The 11,956-nt window shown below is 46.6% G+C and overlaps 1 protein-coding gene across 4 annotated transcripts in view; it reads right to left on the bottom strand.

Annotated features, from left to right (window-relative positions):
* The window catches only part of Tacc2 (transforming acidic coiled-coil containing protein 2), a 218,070-nt gene extending 206,467 nt beyond the window's left edge, over nt 1-11,603 (bottom strand). For 2 of the 4 annotated variants that reach the window (XM_045154750.1, XM_045154169.1), the window contains exons 1-2: nt 11,271-11,601; nt 7,790-7,867 (exon numbers count right to left, since the gene is read on the bottom strand). In XM_045154750.1, coding sequence (XP_045010685.1) covers nt 7,790-7,822 — 33 coding nt within the window. In that variant the 5' untranslated portion in view covers nt 7,823-7,867; nt 11,271-11,601. Of the gene's footprint in view, nt 1-7,789; nt 7,868-11,270 lie in introns of all 4 variants that reach the window. The other 2 variants (XM_045153732.1, XM_045153246.1) reach the window with 2 other exon arrangements.
* Nucleotides 11,604-11,956: the final 353 nt, after the last annotated feature.

The raw sequence follows: 11,956 nt of genomic DNA on the forward strand, positions 1-11,956 counted from the left end.
AGAAGCTGCACAGAGGGAGATGCTGAGCTGGGCTTGACGAACTCAGGAGGCTGCGGGTCATCCAGGTGGACATATGCGGGCAAAGTGAAAAGATGGGCCCGGAGCCCCATGCAGAGCCCCAGGACTTCAGCCAAACCTTGTCCTTGTTCCAGAGTCCTGTGAATGGCAATCCCAAAAAGCTCTACTGGCTGAGTGAGAATTGGAGATTACTTCCAGAGTCAGGAAAGCATCCTCTGTGCACTCAGGGAGGGCGGAGATGCCGGCGGAGGAGGGGGTGGGAGCTGGTTCGAGGCAGGAGGTAAGGGGACAGGTAGGACAGAAGGAACGTATTTCACGGCCACAGAATTTTAACCTTTCCACTTAGCAAAGCCCCCCAGACACAGAATGAGATGGTGTCACCTTTCAGGAGAGCATTTTTGTGACATGTATAGCAAAAGCCTTCCGAAATCCTTGACCTGGGGACTGGAGAGATGGCTCAGCAGCTAAAGGCACCTGCTTACAAAGCCTGTGGCCTGGGTTCGATTCCCCAGTACCCATGTAAAGCCAGATGCACGAAGTGGCACATGCATCTGGAATTCATTTGCACTGGAAGGCGGCCCTGGCGTGCCCGTACTCTCTCTTTCTATCTCTCTGTCTCTGTCTCTCATAAATAAATATTTTTTTTCTTTTTTTAAATCTTTTTTTTAAAATTTTTTTTTGGTTCATTTTTTATTTATTTATTTGAGAGCGACAGACATAGAGAGAAAGACACATAGAGGGAAAGAGAGAGAATGGGCAAGCCAGGGCCTCCAGCCACTGCAAACGAACTCCAGACGCGTGCACCCCCTTGTGCATCTGGCTAACGTGGATCCTGGGGAACCGAGCCTCGAACCGGGGTCCTTAGGCTTCACAGGCAAGCGCTTAACCGCTAAGCCATCTCTCCAGCCCATAAATAAATATTTTAACAAGATTTGTGTTAAAAAAAAAAATCCTTGGCCTATGTTTAACACAGCTATTCCATTTCTAGGGGTTTCTTCTAGGTAAGCAATAAGCATCCCATTTAGGACAGCCAGGTTTAGTCAGGGTAATGGGAGAAAAGGTAAGTTAGCCTTATTGGCGAGATTTAAGGCTGAAATCTATCTTGGGTTGGGCGGGGTTCTGTGAAAGCAGCTCAGAAAATGCTGCTCCCTTCTAGAACATTTCTCAAGCCTGGCGCCGTGGGTGTTTGTGTCAGGCAATTCTTTGCTGTGCATTGAAGAATACTTGGTGGCAATCCTGATCTCTGCTTCAAGAGGCCAGTAGCACCTCTCATCTCAGTGGTGACAACCCAAACCATCTCCACATATTGACATGTGGCCCCCTTGAAGACCAAGTGACCTCTGTGAGTAGCTAGCAGTGGGACCCCTAGGGAACTTGGGGACCAATAAATCCTCAAGACCTGGGGGAAGGGGTTGAAGCTGAGCTGGTGCATGAGTGATGAGGAGTGGGCCCAAAGTACGTCTGGTGCCCTGGAGAAAGCCCATGGAGAGCTCTCAGTTCATGGCTATGCCCTCCTCCACCCAAGCTCAAGATAGAAGTCCTGTAAAGGGACAGTCCAAAGAGGGTGACCAGAGCTCACCCCCAGTGAGCAGGTACCTTTGTTGGATACACAGACTATTCTAAATAACTAGTTACAAACAATTTTTTCTTATGTGACATGTTTTAAACACTCTTCCAGAAAATAGGAGTAAATCTTTCTCTACACAGTTTGTGAGGCTAGTATTACTCAGACACCAAAGCGAACCAAAAGAGAAAACCACAGAGCAATATTCCTCTTGAATTTGATGCAAATATCCTCAAGAAAACATTAGCAAATCAGTTCGCACATTGTTCATGGGCTGGAGAGATGGCTCAGTTGGCAAAGTGCTTGCTACATAAAACATGAAGAACTGAGTTCAAGTCCCCAGCAGCTAGTTGAATCAATGAGAGAACCGGTCTCAAAAGATAGAGCGGAGCCGGGCATGGTGGTGCACGCCTTCGATCCCTACACTCGGGAGGCAGAGGTAGGAGTATCGCCATGAGTTAGTTCGAGGCCACCCTGAGACTACATAGCGAATTCCAGGTCAGCCTGGGCTAGAGTGAGACCCTACCTCGAAAAAGAAAAAATAGAGTGGGGAGGCTGGGGAGACAGCTGAGCAGGTAAGGATGCTTGCTGGGCAAGCATGAGGACCCAAGTTTGATCCCCAGCACCTGTGAAAGACACCAACAGCTAGTGTCTGTCAGCACAGTGCTGAAGGGGACAGGCAGAGACAGAGGATTGCCGTGGCTCACTGAGAAAGAGCAGGGCCCAGGTTCAGTGAGAGACTCTGCCTTTGGAAAATAAGGTGAGGAATGATAGAAAAAGACACCTGATATCTTGGCTCATGGCTTGGCTGATGTCAAGGCACATGGCCTTGGCTCATATGCACACAGGGCATGTATACCTGCACACACGCACTCATACACACGTACATCATATAGGAACACACACATATCTCACATACTACACATACACACACCATAAACAAAGACATAGGAGGAAAGAAATTCAGGAGACACATATGGTAGACACACTGAATGGGAACTGTCCCCCAAGGCCTAGAGTGTTTTGAGTCCTTGGTCCCCAGACGGTGGCCATTTAGGAAGGTCATAGGGCCTTTGGCAGGTAGAGGCTTACTAGAGGAGGCGTGTCACTGGAGACGGACCTTAAGGTTTATTAGTCCAGCCCCACTGGGTGTTCATAACTCAGCTTCCTCTCTCTGCTCCCTCCCTGCTGATATTTGATGATGTGAGCCAGCTTCCTGTACCTGCCCCGCCATGAAGAAATTTCTTTCCTCACTCCCACCACGATGAAACTTTTCCTGAAGACGGTAAGCAGAAAACATTTCCTCCCGTGAGCTGCTTCTGGTGGGGTGTTTTGGTTCTAGCAATGAGATTGTGAGTGCTGAAACACCCAGTGTCGACCTCCAGCCTGCACACACGCACACACACGCACATGCACAGACACATGAATCCTCACTCACAGGCACATGCTACATATGCATGCCAAAGAAGGGCACATCAGAATAATTACATGGATAAATGGGATTTCTTCCATGCATGCGAAGAAGAAAAATACTATGATTGCGCCAATTAATGCAGAGGAAACATTAGCAAAATCCGATGCTCTTTAATTTTTTTTTTTTAAACTAACCATAAATAAGTCTGAGGCTTTCATGACCCACAGTGAATAAATACCCTAACCTCACTCAGGAGGGCTTCCAGGGGAATGGCAGCTGGGGCAAGGGGATAAAAGAGTATAACCTTTTATAATCTACATAAAATAAGATGGGTTCAAAAGAACTATAAGCACACTAGAATCATCAACTTGATAGAAGGGATTTATTTAAAAAAAAAAACCTAAAGTTTGGGCTGGAGAGGGCTTAGCAAGTAAGGGGCTTGCCTGCAAAGCCTAAGGACCCAGGTTCGATTCCCCAGAACCCATGTAAGCCAGATGCACAAGGTGGTGTATGCGTCTGGAATTCATTTGTGGTCGGTGGAGGCCCTGGCATGCCCATTCTCTCTCTGTCTCTTCCTTGCATAAATAAATAAATAAAATATTTTTTAAACCCTACAGTTAATATCTTACTGAACAGGAAAACCAAATGCTTTTCCTTGAGAATGGGAACAGAGGGAGACATCCACTCTTACTGCTTACGCACACTGAGGGGGTTCCTGGTTCTGCAGTAAGGAAGGGAGAGAAATGAAAGAGCTGGCCATGATGGTTCATGACTGTAATCCCGGGACTGGGGATGCAGAACTCTGCAAGTTCAAGACCAGCCTGATCTACATAGGAAGTTCTAGCTGGCTGTGGTGGTGCATACCGTGAATCCTGGCACTTGGGAGGTTGAGATGGGGAGAATTACAATGAGTTCAAGGGCAGCCTGAGACTATATAGTTCCAGGTCAGTTTAGTCTCTAGCTCAAAATAAATAAAAACCCTACCTCAAAATAAATAAATAGGGCTGGAGAGATGGCTTAGTGGTTAAGGTGCTTGCCTGCGAAGCCTAAGGACCCAAGTGCCATTTTCCAGGTCCTATGTAAGCCATATGCACGTGGTGGCACATGCATCTGGAGTTCATTTGCAGTGGCTAGAGGCTCTGGCATGCCCATTCACACTCTCTCTTTCTTGGTATCAAATAAATAAATATGTCAATTAATTAAAATATCTAATAATTAATTAAATAATTAAAAAGAAGTTCTAAGCTGAGCATGGTGGTACACACCTTTAATCACAGCACTCAGGAGGCAGAGGTAGGAGGATCGCCGTGAGTTTAAGGCCAGCCTGAGACTACAGAGTGAGTTCCAGGTCAGCCTGTACTAGAGTGAGACCCTACCTCAAAAAACCAAAAACAATAACAACAAAAAAGTTAAAGCCAGGCCGGGCATGGTGGCACACACCTTTTAAACCAGCACCTGTGAGGCAAAGGTAGGAGGATCACTGTGAATTTGAAGCCAGCCTAGAACTACATAGTGAAATCTGGGTCAGCCTAGGCTAAAGCAAAATCCTACCTCAAAAAACACACAAACAAAAAACCAAACATGTTTTATGAAAGAAGCACAGGAGAAAATCTTCAGAATGTAGGGCTTGATTCTCAAAGCACTACTCAAAGCTGGGGAGAAAGCTCAGTGGTGAGGACCCCAGTTCGATCCCCAGCACTCATATAGAAGCACTTTCCATCAGAGGGAAAGCTATCAACTAGCACCTCATTAAAATGAAGCACTTTTTCTGTGAAAGACCCTGGTAAGAGGATGGAAAAATAAGTTAGAGAACAAGAGGAAACCTTTACGAAGCATGTTCCAGGGAAGACCAACCATCCAGACTCTACAGACGCTCTCAGAATCCGACATCAAGACAGCAGCAATGATGACCTAATTGTAAAATGAGCAAAAGGCAGGCACGTGGGCCCTCCTTATCCAAGAGCCTCGTGGATGGCGGAAACCATGGGTGCCCCTGAACTTTGCACTTACCTCGCTTTTTCCTAAGCACGTAAAGTTTAATTTACACATACATTGGTCAAGTAAGAGATTTACAATAATGACTGGTAATAAAAGCAAGCAGCAGTGTGATAATCTGTTGTAATGCAAGTCATGTGACTCCCTCCCTAAGTATCTGTCTGTACGGTGAGCCCCCCGCGCCCCCCCTCGTAATGATGCATAACAACCAGATGCCTACAGGACTGATGGGGGAGGAGAAAGGCAGGCACTGTGAGGCACCGTGCGCTGAGCACACGGCAGTCCCGTCCCGCCGCGGCCTGACCCCAGCACCCCGAGGGCACGAGGGCAGGGCGCACAGCAGAGACAACCGCGGGGACGCGGCAGGGTGCAGGGGCGAGGGACCTCCCCGCCCCCCGCAGCGCGGGCGCACAACCCAAGCCCTTTAAATCGTTCATTTCTGGAGTCCAGGACGTTCAGAGTGTGGGTGACTGTGGGGGTCACTGAAGCTGCCGGAGACTGACGGGACCACCACGACGGCGGAACAGCTGTCAGCACGTGCCGAGGTTTTCAACGCCGCAGCCCACCAGGGGAATGAGCTACGGCTACCAGCGGCATCAAACAGGGATGGCGAGGGCGCCAGGAACCTGGGCAGCTCAGAAGTTACTGGTGGGAATGGGACTTGGCATAATGACCCAGGTCTCTGCAAAACCAAACACGCAAGCCGGGCGTGGTGGCGCACGCCTTTAATCCCATCACTTGGGAGGCAGTGGTAAGGAGGATCGCCGTGAGTTCGAGGCTAGCCTGAGACTCCATAGTGAATCCCACAAGACCATCATAAGAGGAAGAAAAGATCATGACATCAAAATAAAAGACACACTGATTGAGATGGGGAGGGGATATGATGGAGAATGGAATTTCAAAGGGGAAAAGAGGGGGAGGAAGGGTATTACCATGGGATATTTCTTATAATCATGGAAAATGTTTTAAGAATTTGAGAAAAATTAAATTAAATTAAAAATTAAAATAAAAATAATGGTCTTGGGGGAAAAAAAAATCTGCCACTGAAGAAGCCAGTCTTGAAAGGTAACACACCGTGAGAGTGGCTCTATTTATATAGCACTATTGAAAGGACAAAATGATAGAACATTACTGGTTGGCAGAATTAGGAATGGGGGACAAGAGGAAAGCCCTGTGGTTAGAGTAGCAACAAGGTTTCTGGCTCTAGAAAAGCCTGTTCATCTCCATGGTGATATCGTAGGGTAGTTTTGTAAGATATTACCCTTAAGGGAATCTAGGTGTACAGCTACAATGATCTCAAATCAAGAGTTTAAGTTTAGAGGCTGGAGAGATGGCTTAGCAGTTAAGTGCTTGCCTATGAAGCCTAAGGACCTTGGTTCTAGGCTCCATTCCCCAGGACCCACGTTAACCAGATGCACAAGGGGGCGCATGCATCTGGAGTTCGTTTGCAGTGGCTGGAGGCCCTGGAGCGCCCATTCTCTCTCTCTCTCTCTCTCTCTCTCTCTGCCTCTTACTCTCTCTGCTGCTCTCAAATAAATAAAAATAAGCAAAAAAAATTTTTAAAAGAGTTTAATTTTAACAATGTTTAAGATATCGTAGAAAATCATAGGCTTCTAGCTTCTTTGGGGTGAGTGGGGATGTCCTGTAGCACTACACACCTCTCCCCAAAGGCGCCATCGGCTGGAGTGGAGGGTGGCGACCTCTGCGAGGCCAGACCCACCCGCTCTTTCCTCTTCCTATTGTCTCACACCCACAGTCACTGCTTCTTGCTTGCCCCTAAAATCCCCCTAAGTTTGTCACCATTCCACAATTTATGTTTCCCTGCTTGAGAACAAAAAAAAAAGATCTTTGGGCTGCGTGTGGTGGCGCACGCCTTTAATCCTAGCACTTGGGAGGCAGAGGAAGGAGGATCACTGCGAGTTTGAGGCCACCCTGAGACTTCATAGTGAATTCCAGGTCAGCTTGGACCAAAGAGAGACCCTACCTTACAAAAGAAAAGATTGTTGGGAAGAAGTAGTGGGAAGATGGATTGCAAGAGGCTGCCTGTTCCATCTGATTTCCTTATTCAAAGAATTCCATGCATTCTCCCACAAGTCCCACTCTGTGTGAGACACAAGGGGACAGGTCTCTCTCACTTGATTCATGGGGGCATTAAGTTAATATTCTGAAACTTAGTGGATGATGAGAAAATTTGGATATGCTTTCTTATGCTTGCCCTATACGTAACGAAGCAATTAAAAGTCCATTCTTCAGCAGGGCGTGGTGGTGCACGCCTTTAATCCCAGCACTGGGAGGCAAAGGAAGGAGGATCACTGCAAGTTCAAAGCCACCCTAAGACTCCATAGTGAATTCCAGGTCAGCCTGGGCTAGAGTGAGACCCTACCTCAACAAACAAAAACAAAGCAAAACAAAAGTCCATTCTTCAACCATGAAAACCTTGTCTAACCTGAATACAAGTGAAAAATACTTTAAATGTCCATAACTTTATTTGAGAGAGGAGTGTGCAAAATTTTTTCTCATTTTAATTTCACAATGTCAATTTTAAAAACACAGAATAAATTTTAAAAAAAGATAGTGTGTACATGGCTTATAAAAGTAGGACCAGCTCTAATCTGAAAAGATTAAAAATGCGATGAAGAAATGGCCTCCCAGGTACACGCAGCCTGCAGGTCCCGGTACAAGCTGCGTCCATCCTGACTCCTCCCTGGCAGAGACCAGAGGCAGAGGAGGAGGAGGAGGAGGGCCCATCAGGACACTAAGGACAGCTGTGCAGTGAGGGAGGAGCGTCGTGCACCCACCTGGTGGTCTGAGGTGCTGTTCTCGTTGCCCATGGTGCCTCGGGGTGCCCAGCGTCCCTCAGAATGTGGTCAGAGTGACTGGAAGAAATGAAAGGGCGTGAACATCCACAACGTAAAAGGGGTTCCGAGGTCTTCTCACCGCGCATCTCCCTAAGCTCAACTCCAGATGATGGCCAATGTTTATCTGCGCAGCCACATCATGGAAAAGTACTCTTGGAGGACTACTTTCCCACCACGGCCGGTGTTCTTAACTCCCCGCCCTGGGCTTGGCAGGCGTCTCTGAAAGGCAAGTTTGTTCCTGAGCCTGAGTTGGTGCCAGTATGCACATATACACATACGTACAAACCAAGTGACAAAAGGGGCCCACGTGCCAAAGAGCTTGAGAAGCGCCGCTTCACAGAGCATTTTCTGTTTCTGGAAACTCAGTGTGGCTGGTTCTCACGGCTGGTGACAGCCAGCCGAGCCCGGTGTCAAACACCAGGAGGCGAGAAATCTACTTCTCTCCTCAACATATGGCTTTCATAGCTGCTTACTCTAAACACTGGTTTTGTCGAGTCGGTTCCAATTCTGTGTATGGCTCTGATGACAACAGAATGGTTTTCTTTTTTCTTTTCTTTTTTTTTTTTTTTTTGTTGGTTTTTCAAGGTAGGGTCTCACTCTGGTCCAGGCTGATCTGGAATTCACTCTGTCATCTCAGGCTGGCCTCGAACTCACGGCAATCCTCCTACCTCTGCCTCCCGAATGCTGGGATTAATTAAAGGCGTGCGCCACCATGCCCAGCCAGAATGGTTTTCTTGCTCAAGAAACTAGGTAGTTGGGGCTGGGCAAGGAACCGTCATATGAAACTGCTCGGACAACCAGATTCATTGTGTGGGGCTCACCCGGTGACACGGGTCATTAATTTCCCTTGTAGTGACCATTCACAGAGGGCTGCCTCTTGGCTGATGTCAACCCCACAGAGTTTATGCACCAAACTCTTACCTTTACTTTTTCTTTGAGACTGCCGGCCTACCCCAGTGTGGAAAGTGAGGGCCTAGAAGGTCAGGAGCCTGCCAAAGAGCCAGTCTGGGGGGCCCAGAGCTGGAAATGGAACTTACTCTCCTGGCTCCTTTTATCCTTTCTTTTTAGGGAATGTACTAAATTTTTTAAATCCCCCAAACTCTCTCAGCTAGTTCTTCCCTTGATGGGGTCCTGGGGATCAAATACAGAGCATTGAACGTGTTGGGCAAGCTCCCTAACACTAAATTACATCCCTAGACATGACTCTTGCCTTCTAATTCAAGATTTTGTCCATGGAAATAAAATTTTCACCATAGTATTTCCTCAGATAACCTAAAGTTCACCCACTTTTTTTTAGGCACGGGGGAAGGGGTTTGGAGGTAGGGTCTCACTCTAGCTCAGGCTGACCTGGAATTCACTATGGAGTCTCAGGGTGGTCTCGAACTCTCTGCCATCTTCCTACTTCTGCCTCCCGAGCGCTGGGATTAAAGGCATGCGCCACCACACCTGGTGTCACCCATTTTCTTTTTTAGTCATTCAACCAATGTTGATGGAGTAATCAGCATAAGCTATGTGTCACTGACAAAATGCAAGCATTGTGAGCAGGTCTAGTTAAAGTGCTTTCAAGGGGGAAAGAAAAAGAAATTCATTTTAAAAAATGCTTTCAGGGGCTGTTGGGATGTGGGTCAGTGGTAGAACATTTCCCTAGCATGCACAAGACTCCAGCCTAGTGCTGGAAAAATAAAATAAATGCCTCCAAATTAAGGCTGTAGGGACAAACACAGACATACGTACATATATACAAATATATATATATACATATATATCATGCTTATAAGGTATAAAATTTTTTGTTTATTTAAAATTGATCTCTTCTGTTTGTTTTTCTATTCATTTTCAAGATGATTCCCCATTAGAAAATAATACTGAGGGCTGGAGAGATGGCTTAGTGGTTAAGGCACTAACTAGCCTGCAAAACCTAAGGACTCAGGTTCAATTGCCCAGTACCCACATAAGCCAGATATACAAGTTGATGCATGCATCTGGAGTTCGTTTGCAGTGGCTGAAGGCCCTGGCATGCCCATTCTCTCTTACCATCTGCTTCTTCCTCTCTCTCTTTCTCTCTTGCTCCGTCAAATAAATAAATATAAAAAAATAAGATTGAGTGTTAAACATTAATTACCTTCCTTGTATCTACCAGGTTAAAGTACATGAAATTAAACATCATATAGCCCAATGAAATACTAATTTTGACATTCGATCACTAAATAAGTTCAGTAATTTTGTTAAAAGCCAAGGCATCTCAACCAGCTTCCTTCCTTTCTTTTTTCTTTCCTTTTTTTTTTCAATAACAATGTGCAGTTTTAATTTTGCCTATCTAGAACATATAGCTTCAGTTTTAAATTCTACCTTCTTGAGAAAAGGAGAATGAGAGCTTTATGAGGGGAGGATTTTTGTCTGTTTCCCCTCCGTGTATGGTGAGCAGCAAGACCCGAGCCTCCCACATGCCAGAGGCTGCTCCAGTAGTCCGAATTTGCTTACAGACTCAAGTTGTGGAAATCACATACAACAAAAACACGGGGATTAAACTGCTGCTGTGTCTTTGGGTGATGGAAATTTCCTTTTGTTTCTTCCTTTCTTTCTTTCCTTTTTTTTTGAGACATGATCTCATATAGCACAGGGTAGCCTTAAACACACTTTGCAGCTGAGGAGTTTAGCATGACCTTGAACTAAAAATCCTCTCCACTTCTATCTCCCTTATTTGTGGGGGTGTGGGTGGGTGGAGGGTTTGTTTGAGGCAGTTCTTATGTGGCCCAGGCTGACCTGGAACTCACTCTGTAGCCCAGGCTGGCCTCAACACACAGTGATTCTCCTACTTTGACCGCCAAAGGGAATGAAAGTGTATGCCACCATGCCCAGCTCTGAACTAACTTTTAAAAAATATATTTATTATTTATTTGTATTTATTTATTTATTTATTTGAGAGAGAGACAAGAGAGAGATAGAGAGAAGGAAAATGGCGCTCTAGGGCCTCCAGCCACTGCAAATGACCTCCAGATGCAAGTGCCACCTTGTGCATCTGGCTTACATGGGTCCTGAGGAATTGAACCGAGGTCCTTTGGTTTTGTGGGCAAACAAACGCCTTAACCATGAAGCCATCTCTCCAGCCCATTTATTATTTTATTCATTTATTTATTTATTTATTTGAAAGAGAGCCAGAGAGAGAGAAAGAGAGAGAGGTTTTTTTTTTTTTTTAAATTAAGAACACAATTTGTATGGATACATCATGTGTTGGTACTATCTCTTCTCCCTGGCCCCATTCTGCAGGGAACCAGCTTTTTAAATAGACTGAAGAGAATGGCAAAACTCCTGGTGAAGTGTGAATTGTAGAGGGAAGGCCTTGCATGTTAGAATCCTCTTGGGGAGACCCAGCTTCCCCAGGCCAGAAAGGCAGGTATGCCCCACTCTGCCTTGCACCTACCTTCCAGAATGGTCTGCACTTTGGAGTCTCTAACCCAGGAAAGTCTGCTTTTTCGGCAACAGAGCTTTCTCCTCCTCCATTCAGAAGCGCCTGTGGTCTAAGCAGGGGCCTGCCCCATCTCAGTCAGTTGGGTAAACGAATGCCTCCACCCTGACGCTGGCACAAACCAGGTTTCATACCTGGGCTGCTCCGTTGAGATCATGGGCGCCTTCCTGTGGGCGCCCAGCCTGTCACTGCCAGGGCTGCTCACAGGGAGGATTTTTCTGCTGTTAAATCACCAGGGACTCCTTTCAGAACCGGCTTATCCTAACCAAAGCAGCCCGTGCCATCTGATTGGCCGCACCTAGCAGGACTGTCCCGGCCCTGGATGAGTGCCCAAGTCACTTGGCTTGCCTGTTTGCAACAGAGCAGGGAACAGACCTCTTTTTGTAGAAGAGAGTCACATGCTCACAGGGTTTCTTGGGTGCACCTGGGAAAATTCCACTGCAAATAGCATGCAAAGACAAAGAAAACTTGTGGAAAGCCGATGACACGGCAGTCCAGGCATCTGTTGGTGTGCTCAGAATGTACTTAGCAGGTGTGGCCTGACCTTCAGCAGGTGGAGTCATAAAGAGACTGGATTGCCCACCAGGCAGGTTGTCCGCCCACCTGGGAGAAGGAGACCTGCATACCTGGCAGAGTCGTGG

This window comes from Jaculus jaculus, chromosome 1, assembly GCF_020740685.1.
Source record: "Jaculus jaculus isolate mJacJac1 chromosome 1, mJacJac1.mat.Y.cur, whole genome shotgun sequence".
Taxonomy (NCBI): Eukaryota; Metazoa; Chordata; class Mammalia; order Rodentia; family Dipodidae; genus Jaculus; species Jaculus jaculus.